General features: G+C 48.8%; 1 protein-coding gene across 4 annotated transcripts; it reads right to left on the bottom strand.

Moving 5' to 3' along the window:
* Positions 1–524: 524 nt before the first annotated feature.
* SEC14L4 (SEC14 like lipid binding 4) lies at positions 525–14870 on the bottom strand. Of its 4 annotated transcripts, XM_013063485.2 has the most exons (14): positions 14667–14870; positions 11490–11737; positions 11061–11136; positions 6838–6881; positions 6650–6699; positions 6475–6534; positions 6154–6342; positions 4805–4900; positions 4450–4510; positions 3402–3485; positions 2955–3061; positions 2738–2877; positions 2477–2646; positions 525–1351 (listed from the first exon to the last, which is right to left on the bottom strand). In XM_013063485.2, exons 6-14 carry the CDS (start codon positions 6529–6531, stop codon positions 1239–1241), a joined length of 1017 nt encoding a protein of 338 aa, XP_012918939.1. In that variant the 5' UTR covers positions 6532–6534; positions 6650–6699; positions 6838–6881; positions 11061–11136; positions 11490–11737; positions 14667–14870; the 3' UTR covers positions 525–1238. The 4 variants fall into 4 exon arrangements, with proteins under 4 accessions (XP_012918939.1, XP_012918938.1, XP_004766489.2 ...); XM_013063484.2 differs by lacking the exon at positions 6650–6699 and having other exon boundaries at positions 14667–14869; XM_004766432.3 differs by lacking the exons at positions 6650–6699; positions 11490–11737.
* Between the last annotated feature and the right edge of the window lie 5466 nt (positions 14871–20336).

Genomic DNA, 20336 nt, shown 5'->3' on the forward strand with positions numbered 1-20336 from the left:
CACAGGTGGAGGGTCTGGGGCCCCAAGGACATCACATAGCTCACCTGAAGACCCCCGCCTTCCCAAGCCTCATTCTTTTCTTGCCTGGGAAGAAGAGGCCCTGGGAAATCAGGAAAGCTATTAACTGGAAAAAAATGAAATCACAGAATCTGAGAGCAAGAAAGGGGCCCAAGCTGGCTTCTTGTTTGCAGAGCACCTGGATGTTAGTGTTAGCAGAGGCTTCCTGCCTCTGGTAAATATCTTGGCAGCCACGATGCTAATCCTTTGCACCAAGGACCCCTATAACAGGGACATCTGACCACTCAGCGACTGTGCTGGTTCATTCTGGGTGTTCATTCAAGCACACGATGATCCTGACTGTGGGATGTGGGAGGCATCACCAGCCATCACCAGCCAGCTACAGAGTCACATTTGGGGTGGGATACTTAGCTGTCCCTCTAGTGAGACACAAAGATGGAAGAAAACTTGATGGTTCTCCAAGAAGCAAATGAGAGTCAAGGATAAGCACGTTGGGGACTGGCAGCTCTAACTCAGCACATTCTACTTTATTCCAGCATGTTCCATGGCCCTCCAGCTCTGCTATGGTTCTGGTCCTTCCTCAGAGCCAAAAAGAACCCAAGCTGAATATCAGCTGGATCATGGCAGGTGGTGAGAGGGAGGCCAGGGTCACTGAGAATTCTGATAGACTTAGTCTTCACCCATCTAGCTCTGGGTGACCGAGCATGGCTTGTCCTGGCCATGATTATCCCTGCTGGGCCTCATGCTCCATTCCTGATATTCCCTCCAAAGGCAGGAGGGCAAGTCTAAAGGGCCTTGGTGCCCTCCCACAACCAAGACCCTCCACTTCCACTTTATCACTTAGCTGGCTCCATCCTTTCACCAGGCCACCTCCAGCTGCCCCTATCCCCATCCACCGAGTCCCAGGCACAGAGACGGGGGCATCCTTGCTCTTTCAGACTTGATGCTTTGCTCTCCCTGTATGGCCCGGGGCACAGGCACATGCTCCCAGGCCAGATTGCTAGGTGTTGGTGAGTCCCGGGACAAGTGTCCTTGGTCTCCAAAAACAGGGGATCAGGAGCCTGTCTGAATCCTCAGTGTGGCCGACGGACTGGGTGTCCCCTTCCTGCTCTGCCTCTGTGCCTGGGAGGGCAGGGCACAGGGAGGGAGAGCTACGGGGTTGAAAAGCCCAGGCACAGAGGCAGCCAGGGTCTTCACTGCGCTGGGGATGGTCTCCTCGCCTAGAGACCCTGAAGCTTCTCCTCGGAGGCCTTGTCTGGGAGCAGCACCTCCACGGTGTAGCTGACCTTCTTGGCGTGCATCAGGCTATAGGTGTTGTCAAAGCGCAGGATATCTGCAAGAGTGGAGAAGTCATCCCGCAAAGCCAACCTGACATATTTGCATGCGTAGTGCCCTTGGCAATGGGCCCAGGACTGCAGGTGGTGCCGGAGGGTTGGCCACTGCCCCGCTCCCAGCGCCCACTGCCCAAGCCATTGCCTTAGGCTAAGGAGAGGAATAACCACCGGCATCCGGCAGCCCCTTCTATGTGTCAGGAGTTTCATTGGCGCTCCCGGCTTTCCAAACCCTCAAACCAGCCCCATGGAATACTATCATCCCCATTTTCAGGATGAGGAAGCTGAAGCTACAGAGGTAGAGAGGACTTCCCGATGAGTACAGAGCAAGGAAGAGAAGGACCAGGATTCCCTTATCTTGATGCTCCAACCGAGAGAGGAGCCCTGCTCTCCCCAGGGGAAAGGGCTGAGCTCCACAAGCCGCTTTCCCATCGTGCCTCTCAAAGAAGTCATTCCCTTCAATGCCAAGGTGCAAAGGGAACTCTGGGATGTGATAAGTCATCTAAATTTCTGGGTTTCCACCCTTCTGATTCTCCCTCTCCACAAAGGTGAACTAGATACATGTTAACCAGAGCATTAGTAAACCTCATGCTCCTCAACCCTGGGTTTCCCTTCTCGTAGCACTGTTCCCAAGAGAGTCAGGTCAGTGCTGTCCCTAGGGAGTGCGGCTTCTGGAGAGACGGACCTAATTGCATCTATCTTGGATGGCCTGAGAATGAAGGATAAGCACATGGAGGAATCCTCTCTTTGGAATTCCCACAAGGACCTGCCTATGCCCCTGGGCAGCCAGGGACCCCTAGAGGGTAGCCCACATCTATTTACCTACCTGTCTCTCAGCCTGTTGAGTGCTGTGTAAGGGGCTCCCAGGAGCTGAGTCTGGGGCTTCAGGCTGTGAATCCCACTCTCTAAAATGCCTCTCTGCCCTGTTACCCATACCCAGGGGCTACTCACCAGACCTAACATCCTGGAGCCAATTCCCCCAGCCGTTATAGGATCTAGTAACTTGCAGAGACTCCCTCCCCCTCCCCGAGGGCAGGAAAAAGAGGGCAAGCAGGACAGCCTGGACAAGAAGCTCATTTCTCGGCCATAAGGAGGAAGGCGACTCCAGTGAATCCTACAGCTCTTACAGACGCCAGCCTTGAGGCAGGTGAGGCTCCCGTCCTCAGGGACCACATGGGCTTTGCAGCGTTGGATGGGCAACACCTCCACCATGTCCCCTGCCTGCTTCTGTTCACTCATCTTGGTCTTCAGGAAAACCCCAAAGCCAATGTCTGCCCCTTCTGATGCGAACTGCCACCTGCAGGGGACAGGGCCCCACAGATGACCACCTGCCTGGGCTCCAGGCCCCTCCCAGCTGTGCCCAGGGGTGACGTGGCCACCATCCCTACCTGAGCACACAGCCTGGGAACAGGATTTCGTTCTCCACCTGCATGAAGGAGCCTCTGGCCACTGTCACCGTGTGCTCATATTGTGTCTTCACCTGGTTACGCAGGTAGTAGCTCTTGGGCACATCACCCCCATATTTGATCTGTGGGTGAAGGCTGGTGAGAAAGCACTACACCGTGGTCATAAACCCTCAATCCCCATCCTCTGAGCACCCTGTACCTTGGTCAGGCACTTGGGGTTTCCATCAGGGTCAGTCATGGTCCCCCCAAACTCCACGGGCAGCTGGTCGGGGCTGATGAACTTTGGCAGCTCCTGCTTCCAGTTGCCTGAGGGGGAGCAAGGTGGTGGTGGGGAGTAGGGGACAATGGGGGGCTCAGGGAGGCTCAACAGAGGGCAGAGAAGCCACACCTAGGGAGGAAAGTTGACGTTCCCTTAGCTCACTCCCCTGAGCCCCTACTCCTGAAAGCACCCAAATGCTTCATGTGGCCACCCAGGCTGGAATCCAGGACCCAAAGCTTCATAAGAGTGTGCTTCAGTGTAGGTGTGAGTTCAGGCCAAAGTCAGTGCCTGATTAAAGAGGATGAGGCAGGGAGAAATGGGACCTTTCACATTGATCTCTGTTTGCCCAGGCAGAGATGGGCACAGCCAGGAGACCAAGTCACTCACCTCCCAGAATCACTATCTTCCTTTGCGTTTCCTCACTCATGAAAAATTTGACCAAGTTGAAGGCCACCGGGAACAGCTTGGGGGCTGAAACACATGAAACTCCCTTGGGAAGCTGTCTAGAGAGGACCAGAGGTATAGTCACGGCCAGGGCCCTGGGCTGGATATGAGTTGGGTTGATCTAGATTCTACTACTCCCTGCTGTGTGACCGTCAGCTAGTTACTCACCCTCTCTGAGTCTTAGTGCTGTTAACTATAAAATGGAGATAAATTAAACTATGTATGCATAACACATGACAGAGTGCCTGGCTCTCAGTAAAGGGTTGCCTCCCCCACCCAGTTGTAGGGTGTCAGTAATGTAGATTTCCCAATAGTGCCTCTTCCTGTCCACACTCACAGGTTTTCCAAGTTGCCTCGGAATTTTCTTGGGTGTAAGTAGATGGAGCATCTGCATTTGACCTCACGTCCCACCTGAATTGCTCACACTGACTGGACACTTTCTGTGGGCTGCTCCTCCACAGACTGTCTCATTTAACCTCATGGCTGTCTTACGGGATGTTGTCATTGCATCCCTATTTTACAGACTGGGAAAACTGAGGCTTAGTAAAGTTAAGTAGACTTGCTCACAATCACAGAGCTAGTCAAATTGGAAAGCAAATCATTTGACCCCAGAGCACACATGGTGGGCCCCTCACTGTACAACCGTCACAGACAGGGACCATTCCCACTCCAAACATATCTCCCAGCCAGTGTGGTCCTTGAACAATCTGTTACCATTCCACACTGAGAAAAATAAAGTAAAGAAAACACCCATTTACATTTAGAAACTTATAACTTATTTGACATTTGCTGCAACCTATCAGAGCAGATTCTGTATACTCGGAAAGTATCAGTCTATGAAGGACTGACAAAAAAACAAACAAAAAGAAACAAACAAAAAACTCCTGATCTTCACAAAGGATGGTTTGAGAAACCCTAAACTGGGTGATTTACCCACTGATCCCCCCTTTCCCTTCTCCTCCCCCAGGGGTCATCCCCATCATGGACTCACCACGAATGACAATTAAATTCTTTATCGTCTCAGGATAATTTGCTTCCAGGATGGCAAAAAACTGTGGCAAGACAAGTCTGGTCAAGGTCATGCTTCAACACATTCTATACCTGGATTTGGTGGCCTTTAATGCTGTTGAGACAGGAGACCCTGCCACCGCCACCCCCTGGCCACCCACCATCCCCTGTAATACTCATGCTCCTCTTTGTCCTTGGAAGTGGGGGACCCCAGGCCAGCTTCACTGGCAGCTCTGGGGGCCCCAGCGGTGTGTGTGTGGGGTAATCCCTCCTCCATGGACTGGAAGCTGGTGTGGACAGCAGCTCCCTATTGTCCTGGAGCCAGCTGCCTACCTCACCTGCTGGTAGACCTCGACAGCTGGTTTCCACAGGTGTTTCAGGCTGAGCCCCTCCATGTCAAACACCATCAGCACTGTCTCAATCTTCCTGCCCAACTACATGGGACAACACAGAGATATAAGTCAGACAACTCTGGCCAGAAGGTCCCGGCCAGGGAGACCCTGTACTGCTTCTACCTTCCTGCTACCCCTGCCTGCAACTGCCCACAGGGTTTTTCAAACAGATTGAGCCCACCTAGGGCCTAAGAAAATGCTGCATTCTGAGCCCTGGCACAGTGATTCCTTATCACACTGTTTGCTCAACACGAATGCCCGGAATTAGTTAACAGTAGAATTAAAGACCTCATTTGTTGTCCATCGGGCATCTCCCTGTACAACATATGCCAGGTCAGCCAGCGTCTGTAGTCCCAAGGTGTGTCAAACCAGAGCTACACTGCTGGCAGGTTCTGTAGCCTTGGGTGGGTTTTTAACCATTCTGAGCCTTATTTTCTCCTTCTGGAAAGTGGGAATAATTCCAGGTTCTGAAAGAATTTCTAGGACAATTCAGTGAGCTAACTCCCAAAGAGCCCAGTGCCCGACACATGCTTTTGTCCGATTAATGTCACAGATCTCTGTGCCAAGGGCTCCTTGGTGTCCAGCACCGTGACAGACACTGGAGACACAGGTCCTGTCCTCGCCATCAGGCAGGTCATCCCGAAGTAACACAAGAGCTCCCCCACCCAGGGTCCTTTTAGGCTCATGGAGACACTTAGACTCACAAAGCCAACAGACCACACTTGGCAATAGATTCGTTCTGAAGGGTATGGACCAGGAAGTACAGTCAGGGCAAAGAGAAGATCTGTACAGACTGGTGTGGGTCCTCCTGACTTGGAAGCCTTATGCCCCATAGGACTCAAATTTTTTTTTTTTTGGTAGCAATTCCATATTAGCTTCTAGGGCCCCACGACAATGTGCCAAGTCTCAAGAGCCACTAGCCCACAGCAATATGTTATAGTTACATAGTTTCCAACCAGGCACATCTTTTCCATAAGCAAAGCTGACCATCCACTGTTCCCAGGGTTCTCAGGGAACAAAGCCAGAGTGTTCACTGCACTCAAGGTCAGCCTCTCATCCAAGGTCAGCGGGGAAGGGGCTTTGGTGATCCTTGGCACGCGCCAGCAGCGAGTGCCACACACATGTTAGATACTCACAGATGGGTGACTGCGAGGGAAGCCACGTCCCACCAAAGCCCAGAGTGCTGAGGCCTGGGGAGATGCAGAGGCAGCATGCCTTTCCTACCTGCTCTTGGTGCCTCCCATTAGACAGATCAGGCCCTCCACGTGCTTCCCATCCTGGACCCAGTCACTTACCTTCTGACTCTGCAGCTCACACTCCCGCAAAAGCAGCTCACAGACCCTGATGCGCTTCCGGATAAGCTCCTGCTTGGAGGCTGACAGGAGAAGACCTTTGGGGTCAAGGGTCCCAATGATGTCGAACCACACGGGGCAGCCTTCGTAGTCATAGCCACTCAGACCACCAGAGTCGTACAGTTGGATCACCTAGGCACGGGGTTTGGAGTTGGTGTGAGGTCCTGACTCAAACCAGCCTATCAGCCATCAGAAGGCTGGATGTTGGGGAAGGGGTATGAGGGGTATCTGATGGTCTTGGAGGGGATGCTGCATGAGGCTTACCTCTGAGGGCTTCCACGAAAGGATGTTGTCCAGGTCCTGTTGCTTTCTGAACTCCATGTGCTGTGGAGAAATGGAAGGACCTGAAGATTGCCTACCACAAAGGCCTTGAAGGCAGTTGTGGGTATTAGGCGAGGTCCCTCTGCCTATAGACCCCAAGACCCCAGGCTCTACTGACCTAGAACTGGAGATGGCAATGCCAGGAAGAGGGCTGTGGGGGATCCAGGTCTGATGTAGAAAGGGATCCAAGGAGGAAGGGAGGAAACATGCAAGAACAGGACAGGGCATGGGTTCCTACTCTCTTTGTTACTGATCCATGGGGTCCACTGTGTGGGAGGCAGGAGACTCATGAGAATGGGGCCTCACCTTCCGGAGCATGTCCTCAGATTTCTGCAGGTCAAAGTTCCGAGCTGCAAAAAGAGCCAAGGTAAGAGAAGGCTTGAGGCTGGGTCTAGAACTCACAGTTCTTTGAAAACTCAGGAGGAAACACGGAGCCTGAGCTTTCCATGACATACCAGAATATATTGGGGGGTCTGGACATATTTTTACCATTTTGTTTTTTAAAAATATATTTATTTATTTATTTTGGAGAGAGAAAGAGAGAGAGGGAAAGAGAGGGAGCGGGGGAGGGGGAGGCAAGGGAGAGAGAGACTCTCAAGCAGACTCCCCGCTATCTCAAAACCCCGATTGTGACCTAGGTTGAAGTCAAGAGTTGACCTCTCAAACAACTAACTAAGCCACCCAGGCACCCCCGGACGTTTTTAAAAAGCAAGGATCCTTAATTCTCTAGAAGACTTTGGAAGTCCTTGATTTCAGTATCCAAGCCTTTGTAAACTTTTCAGCCCAGAGGCTGATCTGGCCTGTAGTATTTGATGTCCCTGTAGTCACACAAACCCCCTTGGTGTTAGGGGTAGTGAGGAGCATAGGCTTTGGAGTCAAACAGACTTGGGTTTGAATTTTAGTTTTGTCCTTTTAGTTGTTGTGCAACTTTGAGCAATTCACCTACCTTCTATAAGTCTTAGTTTCTTAATCTGTTAAACAGGAATAATATCTTTTGGTTCCCAAGGACTTCTTAGTAAATTATTAACTATTATTGTGGTTACTTATTTTGAAGATATAAGTTTACTTTAATTAAAAATGTGATGCTTTATTTTAGAAATGAATGTTCTAAACTTGGAAAAGAAATTTAACTCTTCCTTTCTAGTCTTTATAGACTAGATTACTTTTTTCTTTCCTTATAATGTTGGCAAGGATCTCTAGTTCTGTTTAAACTATGATGCTGCTTGACATCATCCTTTCCTTGTTCCTGACTTTAAAGAAAATGCATCTAAAACTTCTTAACTGGCAACAAGTATTGTAAGGTGTTTGCTGCATAAATGTTAATAAGCCAAGCCAAGGAAATTTCTTTCGATTTCTAGTTTGCTAAGAAATTTTTATTTTGTTTTTATCTTATAAATAGGAGATGAGCCTTTTCAAATGCTTTTCCTGCATTGAGATAGCCACATACTTTCTCATTTTTAATTCCATAAATGTGTTCAATGACTTTGATAGATTGCCTGATATTGAATTCTTCCTGCACCTAAGATAAACTCCCACTGATCATGCTGTGTAATTTAAATACCTTATTGTATTCTTTTATGTAATGTTTCCCTTAGGCTTCCTTACACCTACATTAACAAGTGTAACAAGCCTAGAATTTTCTTTTATTGTCCTGACCTAATTTTGGAATCAAATTAACCCAAGCTTCATAAAGTAACTTTCACTTTTTAATATATATTTTAAAGCAGCTCCAACAATTTGTAAAACCAGGTATCAGCTAATCTTAAAACTTTGGGAAAATTCATCTGTAAAGCCACTGGGGTCTGGGTTTTGGAAGGAAGGAAGCTTTTTAGTACCATTTATATGTCTTTAATATTTACTGGTCTTGGAGGTTTCTATCTTCTTCTTGCTGGATTTTGGCCTTATATGTGTATTCTAAAGGAATGCACAGATTTTATTGAGATTTTCAAATTTGTTTGTGCATAACTGTCTATAATGTTCTTTTATTGGCTTCTAAAAGAAATAACTCTGGTGTATAGGAGATTTCCTATTGAGGACTAGGGCGGTTTCTTGTTCTACAGGAAGTGGTTTGGGCATTATTGATGGGCACTCATAGCTTTTTTAGTAGCACCTACTACGTGCCAGGCTGGAAGTATGGGGCAGGCACGGACCCTGCCATCACGGAGCTGGCATCTGAGTGGCAGAGATACGCAGTCATAGGATGGAAACAAAACAAAACGTGAAGGGACTTGAAGGAAGGTCACGGTGAGCCCTTCTGCATCTGGCCTGAGCCAAAAGACTCCAAGTTCAGCCCCAGAGATCACCCTTCCTGCTGCCCAGGTGTTGAGCTAGTAAGGCAGGGAGGGCAGCTACAGAGGTGAAGTTGAAGGGGATGGGGCTATGTCAGCTGGTCTGCCTCAGGAGAAAGTGGGAGGCATCAGGATACTCCGTCTCCTCTCTCCCAACCTTAGATCCTTCCCCTTTGCCATGACCCAGCAGCCTACAGGGTCTGTGATTTCACTCCTTTCTCAATGACGCACCAGGGACTGGAAAAGTTGGTTTTTAAATCCAGAAAGACTCCAGAGGAGGAGAGAGGTCTTATGGGGCTTCAAGAAATCTACTGTCCTGGGGCACCTGAGTGGCTCAGCTGGTTAAGCCACTGCCTTTGGCTCAGGTCATGGTCCCAGAGTCCTGGGATTGAGTCCCATATGGGGCTTCCTCTGCTCTGCGGGGAGCCTGCTTCTCCTTCTCCCTCAGCCTTTCCCCCTGCTTGTGCTCTCTCTCTCTCTCTCTCTGTCAAATAAATAAATAAAATCTTAAAAAAAAAAAGAAAGAAATCTACTGTCCTCACTCCTTCTTTAGCCCAGGAGAATGACATGGACATGACATGTTAAAAGCGTAATGGGGGGCACCTGGGTGGCTCAGTGGATTAAGCCTCTGCCTTCGGCTTGGATCATGGTCCCAGGGTTCTGGGATTGAGCCCCGCATTGGGCTTTCTGCTCAGCAGGAAGCCTGCTTCCCTCTTTCTCTGCCTCTCTGCCTACTTGTGATCTCTGTCTGTCAAATAAATAAATAAAAATCTTAAAAAAAAAAAAAAAAGCACAATGGAAGGGACACCTGGGTGGCTCAGTTGGTTAAGCAACTGCCTTCAGCTCAGGTCATGATCCCAGGGTCCTGGGATGGAGCCCCATATGGGCTTCTTGCTCAGCGAGAAGCCTGCTCCTCCCTCTGCCTGCTGTTCCCCCTGCTTGCGCACGCGCTCTCTCTCTCTCTATCTGACAAATAAATAAATAAATAAATAATCTTTAATAAAACACACACACACAAAAAAAAACCCAGAATAAAACCTGCCACAGCCAAGAGAGCCTAGGGAGATGACAACTAAATGTAACATGGCATCCTGGATATGCTCCTGGAACAAAGGAACTAAGGTGACCTTAACAAAGTAGGGATTTTAGTTAATAATAATGCATCAGTGTTGGTTCATGAATTGTAACAGACGTACCATCGGAACGAAAACGTTCATGATAGGGGAAACTGGGTGCAGTGTGTGTGGGGACTTCCTGTATTACCTTCACACTGCTCTGTAAACCTAAAGCCATTCTAAAAAATAGTTTGTAGAAAATAATAATTAATTAAAATAATTAAAAAATAGAATCAAATAGAACAAACAGAACAGAAGGGAGGGCTTCCTCAGTGTAGGTGCTGTGCTTGCCCATGACCTAATGTCTGACTCACAGCATCTGGAAGATGGGAGACCAATATTATACCCATTACTCAGAAGAGAAAAGTGAGGCCGAGAGACAATGAGTGATTGCTGAGTCACACTGCCAGCACAGCGGAGTTGGGATTCAATCACAGGTTTGCCCAATTCCAAGGCTGGCATCATCATCTCACTGTGTGTGTACTTTCCGGCCTGATTTCAACCTTCTGGTTCAAGTTCAGAATCCTGGTTCAAGTTCACAATCCATTCTATAGGGGTGTGTTGAATTGAAATGAATTCTCCCCCTAGGTTTCTGTTTCTCTAATTTTACACTCCTGTGGCAATTCCTGGAAGAAACTCCTTCTCTACTTTTAATCGCACTTCCTGAAGTGTTTGCTGGGCCAAGTTCCCTCAGGGAAAGACACTGCGCTCTCTTCAAGGATCTGCAGATAGACCTGCAGGCAAGTCCTGAAGAGTATATTTGGGACTATCTGACTCCAGGCCCGGCCGGGACCGTCATCCTGAGAACCTCCCAGGTGTGAACTCTAACCTCACCTCAACCATATGCCCACCCAGTGCCAGGTGCTACACTCTCCCATTTAGTGCTCACAGCAATCCTTGGGGAGGTGTTCCCATCCCATTTACAGATTAAGAAACTGAGGCTCAATGGAGTTTTTGTGCCATACCAATTTGGAGGGGAACTCAGGTTCTACCCAAAGCAGGATGATTCCAGAGCCTACGTTTCCCACTCGGTAGCACTGTCTCCCAAAGTTGCACCTGCTTTCCTGAACCCCTTCTTCCCTCTCTCCCCTTTGCCCACCCCCACCCCGGGTCCTGCCAGCCTCACCTCGGAGCCAGCGCAGGAAAAAGTACTCATCAGCATTGGGCAGGGTGGGCAGCAGGTCCTGGAGGTTGTCCCGGAACTGAGGAGGGAGATATAATGGTCAAAGGGGCTCCCGTGACCCCTGGGTCCCAACCCCACCACAACCCTTCCTGAACTCAGTCTGTTAATCAGTCCTACCCAGGGACTCTGCAGGGTGGGGACCACACAGTTAGTGGCAGCTGCTGACTGCCACGTGGGAATGGAGCACTCCTCAGCCCACCATGGCAGGAAGAGTTGGGTCCTTCTCAAATTCTGGGGATTCTCTTTCTCCCTAAGATCCTCATTCTACAGGACTGAGGTGGGGTCCTGCTTTTTCTATTTTGACAAAGATCCCTAGTGAATCGGATGTAGGCAAACGAGAAGAATTTAGGAACCTTGCCCTTGATACTGTACCTTGAGGGTCTAGATCTGGAAGCAAGTTACTTAACCATTCTGAGCCTCAGTTTCTTGATCTGTGAAGTGGGATAAAGATGAACTTGTGCCAATCGTAGGAGTGTGTACAGGCAAAGCACTTAGCGGCAGTCCTGGCTTGTAGCCGGTGCCAGAAAAATGTGGGCATTCTGCAAAACGTGGATTGCCCAGAGCTCTGGGTAGTGGAGTCTTTGTGGAAACAGCCCCAGGCAAAGGTCAGCAGGGAGGAGCTGCAAGAGAAGCGGGGGATGCCTCATCAAGTGCTATTGAGGCTGGGGAAAGAGAGGGACTAACCTGCTGACGGGAGCCTCTGCCTACGGGCAGAGTTTAAAGTCTGGGTAGGGGGGCGCCTGGGTGGCTCAGTGAGTTATACCGCTGCCTTCGGCTTGGGTCATGATCTCAGGGTCCTGGGATCGAGTCCTGTGTCAGGCTCTCTGCTCGGCAGGGAGCCTGCTTCCCTTCCTCTCTCTCTGCCTGCCTCTCTGCTTACTTGTGATCTCTGTCAAATAAATACATAAAATCTTTTTTTTTAAATGTTTTAAAGTCTGGGTATGGGACTGGGGCTCAGGTCTGGGACAGAGAAGAGGCTTCACTTTCACGGGAACTAAGGGAGCTGAAGGCAAGCCCTGGAGGGGTGGCTTTGCAGGCGAACCTGTGAATGGAACTTTAGGATTAGAAGCCAATGCTAGCAAAACCATAGGAAGCTATCTTGACCGCCGTCCACCAAACCTCCTTTAGCTTTATGGATCATGTTTAAAATAAGTATGTTTGGGGGCGCCTGGGTGGCTGGGTCGGTTGAACACCTGCCTTTGGCTCAGGTCATGATCCCAGGGTCGTGGAATCGAGCCCTACATGGGGCTCTCTGCTCCGCGGGGAGCCTGCTTCCCCCCTCTCTCTCTGCCTGCCTCTCTGCCTGCCTCTCTGCCTATTTGTGATCTCTTTCTCTGTCAAATAAATAAATAAAATCTTTTTAAACAAATTTTAAAAATTAAAAAAAACAAGAAAGTGTTCATGTATTGGTCACATGATGAAAAACAAATAAGATGAAACATCTCCAGTGTTAACAAGTAACGTGAGCAAGAGCACCAGCTCTCATCACCACCCCGAGTCCCCAGTCCCCACAAGGCACACAGATCAGGTGCAGCCTCTGGGCTCCTGAGGAAGTTTTTTAGGGAGAGTGAGGACATAACAATAACTCTGCACCCCTCAGTCCCTCCAGGTTACCAGAGTCCCTCCTTTGAATGCCAGGATGTACCCTGAGGCAGGAGGAGAAAAAGTCACATCACATCACTGCTTCTTGGAGGAGGGAACGGAGACTGGGGTGTTGGAGGGGGGACAGAGTAAGGAAGCTTCAAGGCCATGAGGAGTCCACATCTTCCAGTCTCAAAGCCACCCCATCCTTGGAATGCACATCAAGTAAAACAGAAAGCCACAGGGTGCCTGGGTGGCTCAGGCATTAAGCATCTGCCTTTGGCTCAGGGTCCTGGGATCCAGCCCCATATCAGGCTCCTTGCTCAGCGGGGAGTTGGGTTCTCCCTCTCCCACTCCTCCTGCTTGTGTTCCCTCTCTCGCTGTGTCTCAAATAAATTAAAAAACTTAAAAAACAAACAAAAAAAACCAACGCCACAAGCAGGTACTGGGAAGGGCCTGGAGTAACTTGAAGGAAAAACTATCTTTTTTTTTTTTTTAAATATTTATTATCTCACAGTTTTTGTTTTTGTTTTTTTTAAAGATTTTATTTATTTATTTGACAGACAAAGATCATAAATTGGCAGACAGGCAGGCAGAGAGAGAGAAGGAAGCAGGCTCCCCACCAAGCAGAGAGCCCGACATGGGGCTCAATCCCAGGACTCTGAGACCATGACCCAAGCCGAAGGCAGAGACTTTAACCCACTGAGCCACCCAGGTGCCCCAAAGGAAAAACTATCTTAACAATGATACCTTATGGAAAAGGCAGCCTCTGGCAGCGTGACCACAGGTGGCGAAACTAGGTTTCGGAAAAACCTAGAAGGAAATGCTCCTAGGAGTGGTTGTCTAGACCTCTGGGACCATGGGTGATTTCTTTTTCCTACTTTCTTTTTTCTCCCTAATTTTTAAAACAACTAGCATTCATTTCTTCTAAATAATGGAAACAAAATCATAATAATCTCTTTTTACATTGTTTAAGGATTTTTGACCCACAAGCATTTCCGTCATAGTTCACCCCCAACAGGGGTGTCAGCCAGGTGTCCAGTCCCTCCCATGAGCCTAGCATCCAGGGCTCCCCTGAGGCCTTTGCCAGTGGGTAGAGAGAGGGCTAAACAGGGGACTTCCTCTCCTCCTTCGCCTGGGGACTCCTCCTTCAGCTCAGGACCCATTGCTCCTGGAAAGTCCTCCTTTACCTGGGAATTCATCCAGGACCCCCCACTCTTCACCTGGACCCTTCTCTCCTTCACTAAGAATTGATCCAGGGTCCCCCTCCTTCATCAGGGGTCCTCACTCCTCCTGGAGGACCCTTCCCAGGGTAGGAGCCGCAAAAGAAACCATTCTCCACAAGCCTGAAGCCTGCCCTTCATGGGCCCAAAGTGTGAGCCAGGGCCGTCACCTCCCTCCCCTAACCTGAAGTCACAGTTTGCAGGCCCAGCCATCTCCAAATCAAATTAATGCTGTGGCCCCTGAGACCAGAATATGCTTTCCTTTCCCCAGGGCGTGACACTCTCAGCTGCGGCTGGAAGGAGTGTCTCCAAACCCCCTCCATTCCCCTTTAACAGAAACACTGACAACAGGGAGAAGGCTTGGGCCCCAGGAGTCTGAAAACCACAAAGAGAAGCCAAACAAACAAATGTCACAATCAGAGCAGGAGACCTGCTGGTCTGTCTGCCCAAGTCTGCCTAGAGGGATGGCAGCACCACCCTACTCCCACAACCAGGGGACAAGGGCCAAGACTCTGTGGTCAGGAGTGGAAAGCTGGATTCAGCCCCAGTGTAGCCTGGAGAAGTGTTCAAGTCCTGTGTCCCGTATATGTCTGCCTCAGCCACTGTGCCCAGGGGCAGGGTGAGCTGGACCCAAAGATGCCCTGAAGGGTCCCTTTTCCATCTAAACAATGGGGGCTCCACCCGGGGTGGGCAGCGTCCAGCAGCTCCTTCCTCCCCAAGCCTCCCACCCGTGAAGCCCCCTCACCCTGGCCAGCGCCTCCTGCTGCTGAGGGCTCAGGTCCCCAACTCGGCCGCTCATGGTGCCCGGCGAGCTCAGGGGTCGAGGGGCGCAGGTGTGCCAGGAGTCTGCCGGCCCGCCGCCTGGCCTCGCTGCAGCTGCCTGGTTTCGTTGGGCGAGCAGATGTTGGCCCCGCCCCAACGGGAGAGCGCCAGCCCTGCCCCGCCCCGCTGCTTTCTCGCTTCCGCTCCGGGTGTTTTACTGGCGGTGGCTAGGACGCACCCTACAGCGCGCAGGGAGGTGACCCGCCCCCGAGCGTCCCGGAACGCTCACTCGAGGGGAAGGCAGCAGACGCTGCTATCTCCAAGCATCCTCATCAGGGAATCCTACAGGTTCCTGCGTGGCAGGTGACGGGAGGGGGTCATAAAGGAGATGTGGGCAAGTTGTGGGGAACACACCTAGATCCTCTTTCCCAGCAAAATGGAGGAACTTTTCATAAACCCGTCTCAACCCTCTAGGTGATCCTCAGGAGTTTCGGCCCATGGGACCCCAACCTCCCTCCCCTGGCCTTGACTGTAGGCTGTGCCGTGCACACCGCGCCCCCCCACCCCTTCTGTGTTCACTGACTGATGGGAGCCTTTACCGGCAAAAAGGTTCTAGTCCCAAGACGGTCAGGAGGATTAGGTAAGAAGATCTGCCACGGATTAGTCTGGCATTCCACATCCAGTCAGTATGTAATGTTAGGAATACTGTTTTATAATTACTATTATTATTGATACTTTCTCCAGAGCAGGGAGCTGCAGAGGTGGAAATTCTGGGATGGCCCCCTGGTGAGCCCCTGGGTAGGTTCTGTAGCCAGAAGGCAGGTGGCTATAGTTGCTGGAAGCCCTGGGTGGAGTCAAGAGGCCACGGGTGGTGGGTGACTGACACAGGTGGCCAACATGGCATCCAGGAACCAGGTAGAGGTCACTGAGAAAGGTGAGAAAAACACAGGTTGGCGGGGCAGGAATTGTCAAGAGGAGCAGGTGGAAGGTGAAGGTGCAGGGGGAGATAGGTCAGACCATCAGAACACTTCCCCCTCTGCCCCTCCCTCTGGGTTGAACCAAATTCCAGACCTGTGTGGACCAATCTGGTGGCCACGAGCCACTTGTGGCTGTTAAGTATTAGGACTGCAGCTTGTCACTAGCGCAAACAGAGATGGGCTCTTACATGCCAAATTTCGAAGACGTGATACCCCCCAAATGAAATACTTCATTAATTAATTAAATATAATTAATATATAAATATATTATATATAACATTATATATTATACATATTATATATTATTATATATATAATTAAATATAATTCTTATATTGATTACATGTGGGAATTTTTTTTATATATTGGGATAAATAAGATATATTGGGATAAATAAATAAATTCATAAAAACTATTCAAATTAATTTCATCTGTTTCTTTTTTTAATATATACTTTAGAATTATTTGATTTTATTTATTTATTTTTTAAGATTTTGGAGTGCCTGGATGGCTTAGTCTGTTAAGCGACTGCCTTCGGCTCAGGTCATGATCCCAGGATCATGGGATCAAGTGCCACATCGGGATCCCTGCTCAGTAGGGAGCCTGCTTCTCCCTCTCCCTCTGACCCTCCCCACCACTCCTGCTCTCTGGCTCACTCTCAAGTAAATAAATAAAATCTTAAAACAAACAAACAAAAAAGATTTGGACAGCACTGTTCTAGAGGGATTTAAAATCTTAATTTAAGAAAAAGTGTATGGGGCTCCTGGGTGGCTCAGTGGGTTAAGCCTGTGCCTTCATCTCAGGTCATGGTCTCAGGGTCCTGCTTCCCCCTCTCTCTGCCTACTTGTGATCTCTCTCTCTCTCTCTCTCTGTGTCAAATAAATAAGTAAAATCTTTCAAAAAAGAAAGGGTAAAAAGCTAAAAGAAAGTGAAACAGACACCATGTCTCTGGAAGGGCATGCCTTTGCTTGAAAGCAGTGACAGAAATCACAAAGGGGACAATAAATTGATTTGACTACATAAAAATACAAAAATCTGTTAAGCAAGACACACAATTAAGTCAGCAGTTGCTAATGAGAATTTGTAAAAAATAATGTGCAAAATCCATATCTTTATAAAGAATGCATGTAAACTAATAAGGAAAATACTAAGGCGCTAAGAAATGGACAAAGGACTCAAAACACTAATTATCAGAAGGGAAAATGCACAGGGGAAATGATCTAGTGGATAAATGCTAACCCTCCAGGTCATCATAGAAATGGGGATACAATCAATAAGATACTCCACCCCTCCCCCCGCCCCCACCTCAGCCAAATCAGCAACAAAATAGAAACAGAGCAAACCAAATAAGGCTCACACACAAATGCACATACACCCACAACTGTTTGTTTTTTTTTTTTTTTTCCACACGCAACTTTTAAAATAATACTATGATAAAGGTAGAAGTTGGTGAAATGGAGACATTTATACATTGCGGCTGGACTGGAAAGTGGTTCACCTTTTCTCGGAAACTACCTGACAAAGTGCATTAGGATCCTTCAGTATTTTATCACTTTGTCCAGTAAAATTGCTAACTAACAGGGGTGCCTGGGTGGCTCAGGCGGTTAAGCGACTGGCTCTTGGTTTCAGCTCAGGTCATGATCTCAGAGTCACAAGATGGAGCCCCGAGTTGGGCTTCCGCATAGCTCAGAAACTCCTTGGGACTCTCCCTCTGCCTCTTCCTCCTTCTCTGAGCACCGCCCCGCCCCGCCCCAACACTCTCTCTCTAAAATAAATAAATATCTCTCTCTCTATTTTTTTTTTAAGATTTTATTTATTTATTTGACAGAGATCACAAGTAGGCAGAGAGGCAGGCAGAGAAACAGGAGGAGGCAGGCAGAGAAACAGGAGGAAGCAGGCTCGGAGCAGAGAGCCTGATGTGGGGCTCCATCCTAGGACCTCGGGATCATGACCTGAGCCGAAGGCAGAGGCTTTAACCCACTGAGCCACCCAGGTGCTCCTAAATCTCTCTTTTTTAATCCTAACTACCAGAAAGGATTTTCAGCTTAAAATTGAGGTGTGCAGTTAATAGGAAAATTGGAAACTAAGGTTTTCCGACAAAATAAACACAACACCAGGCAAAGTGGGTGCAAGGCAAGATTTATTAAAAACGCTCTCCAGTGAAGTTTCAGGGCTCAGGAGAAGGGGAGCCAGGAAAGTTGCTCCGGGAGGAGGTGGGCACCCTCGGGCGAGGTTCCGCCACTCTGGAAAGCAGAGTGGCGGAAGTCGCGCCCAAGGCAGGGAGGAGGGGGCTTTTAAGGGGTCTTGGGGAAAGCTCAGGGGTCTTCTGGCAAGTTTCCCTTATTTGGATATCCCGCCTGCTCATCGGGATCCCATTGGTCCACAGGAGCCCGGGGCGGGGGTCTCAGATTCCTGCGTGGGCCTTTGTTCTCCCGTCTGAGCTCAAGTCTTGTGGCCGGAACTTTCGCCATCTTTAGTAGCCCTTCCTGCCAGCCCAACAGAAACAATTTTTTAGGAAGCCACAGTGCTTAATGTGGTTGATGAAGAGTTTATAACCACATGTAAAAAAATACCACGAAACAATTTGGAAAAGTCAAGACCATATTATATATGCCATATGCTTCCAGATTATAAAATGAAATCCAGACAATAGAAGAAGAGTTAGTTTACATGCAGCTCTGAGAAGTGGGAAAAGTTGTATTTTTAAAATGCCACAAGTAAGGAGTCACCTCCTAAGAGAAGGCTTTGTTTATCAAGGGCTTGCCAGTATTTTCCATGGGCCAGGCCCTGTCCTAAGGGCTTTGTAAGTATTAGTTTCTACGTTCAAGAGAGATAAACAATGGAAGCCACATAGGTAACTCTAAATTCTCTAGCACCCACGTTTTTAAAAATCTAATTTTAATTATGCTTTATTTAACCAGGGTGTTCAAAATATTATCATCTTGAAACAAAATTGATATGATTAATAAATGAGATAAATTAATTATCTCATTAAAAATTAATAGTGAGATATATTGCATTCTTTTTTTGTACTAAATCTTTGTGTGTGTGTGTGTTTTAAAGATTTTATTTATTTGTCAGAGAGAGAGAGCACAGGCAGGGAGAGTGCCAGGCAGAGGGAGAAGCAAACTCCCCTCAGAGCAGGGATCCCAATGCAGAACTCGATCCCAGGACCCTGGGATCATGACCTGAGCCAAAGGCAGATATTCAACCAACTAAGCCACCTAAACACCCCTGTACTAAGTCTTTGAAACCCAGTGTGTATTTAGCATTTCAGTTCAGTATGCAGTCTTTCATTTCAATTCCAACTAGCCACATTTCAAATGCTCAATAAGCCACATGTCATATTTTGGGTTGGATTGTGTCCCCTCCCAAATTCATATGTTGAAACCCTAATCCCCAGTATCTCAGAAGGTGACCTTGCTTGGAAATACGGTCATTGCAGATGTAATTAATTCGGGTGAAGTCTTACAAGAGAATGGTGGGCCCCTATTCCAAAGTGACTGGTGTCCTTATGAAGAGGGGACATTCAGATACAGACATGCCCACAGGGAGAGTACCCTGTGAGGACAGAGATGGAGGTGATGCTCTCACAAGCAAAGAAATGCCAAAGATTGTCGGGAACCTGTCAGAAGCCAGAGGAGAGACAGGGAACAGATTTTCCTCCCATGGGAAGCACCAAGCCAGCTGACACTTGGATCTTGGACTTTTCATCTCCAGAACTGGGAGAGAATACATTTTATTGTGTAAGCTACTTGGTTTGGGGTACTTTGTTATGGCAATCCCAGCAAACTACTGTAAGTGGTTAGCAGTTGCCTTCTTTGACAATGCAGGGTTCATTCACTTAGTCCTCCTGGTGCATTCTGACATTGGCATGATTATTATCCCAATTAGGAACCAGGAAACTGGAGTTCAAGGAGCCTCTGAGGTCTGAGAGCCAGCATGCAACAAAGCCAGGATCGGAACCCAGATAGGCTGGTATGGGTCCAGGCACTCACCACCGTGCTGTGTCCTTCTACCTGACAAGTTCCCTGCATCCAGGTTACCCTCAGGTCCTGTCATGCTGACACAGCACTGATATCTTTCCTCTGAAACTGTAGGGTGAGGCCGCCTCCTCGAACGTCAGCCACTGGCTGGGCATGGAGGACTTTCAGTCTAAGCATCTGGATGCTGAGGCTTTGGGGGGACAGAAGATGCCCCTCTTCCATGATGGGTCTATCTACCCCACAACCTTCCCAAGCTAGCTCATTCTCTCGGTCCCCCGAGCCATGGGCTGAGAAGCTAAACTACAGGGATGGTGTCGTGATGGTGTATAACCTTAATCTCACATCTTCTGCCCACTCACTGTGCTCACTGTCTCTCCCTCCCACCTTCTGGGTGCTCTGGAAACTCCAGGCATCTGTCGGTGGCCATAGGTGGCCTGCTTGTGGTCCTAATTCAAGCCTGTAGTATAGCCTGCCAACTGAAGGAAGTTCTGTGGGGGGTGAACAAACGGCATCTCCACTGTTGGAGTGGGATCAGTCTTTGCGGAAGCCCCTGCCAGCTCTGCCCCACCTCATGGCTAATTCAGTCCTATCCTGCAGACGTCTCAGCCCAACAAATGCTACTGGATGTCCCTCCAAATATGTAGAATGGGGCATAGGTTACCCCTGGTGCAGGGGTTGGGAGGGAGTGTC

Source organism: Mustela putorius, unplaced genomic scaffold (genome assembly GCF_011764305.1).
Source record: "Mustela putorius furo isolate JIRA1106 unplaced genomic scaffold, ASM1176430v1.1 tig00000081_pilon_pilon_pilon, whole genome shotgun sequence".
Taxonomy (NCBI): Eukaryota; Metazoa; Chordata; class Mammalia; order Carnivora; family Mustelidae; genus Mustela; species Mustela putorius.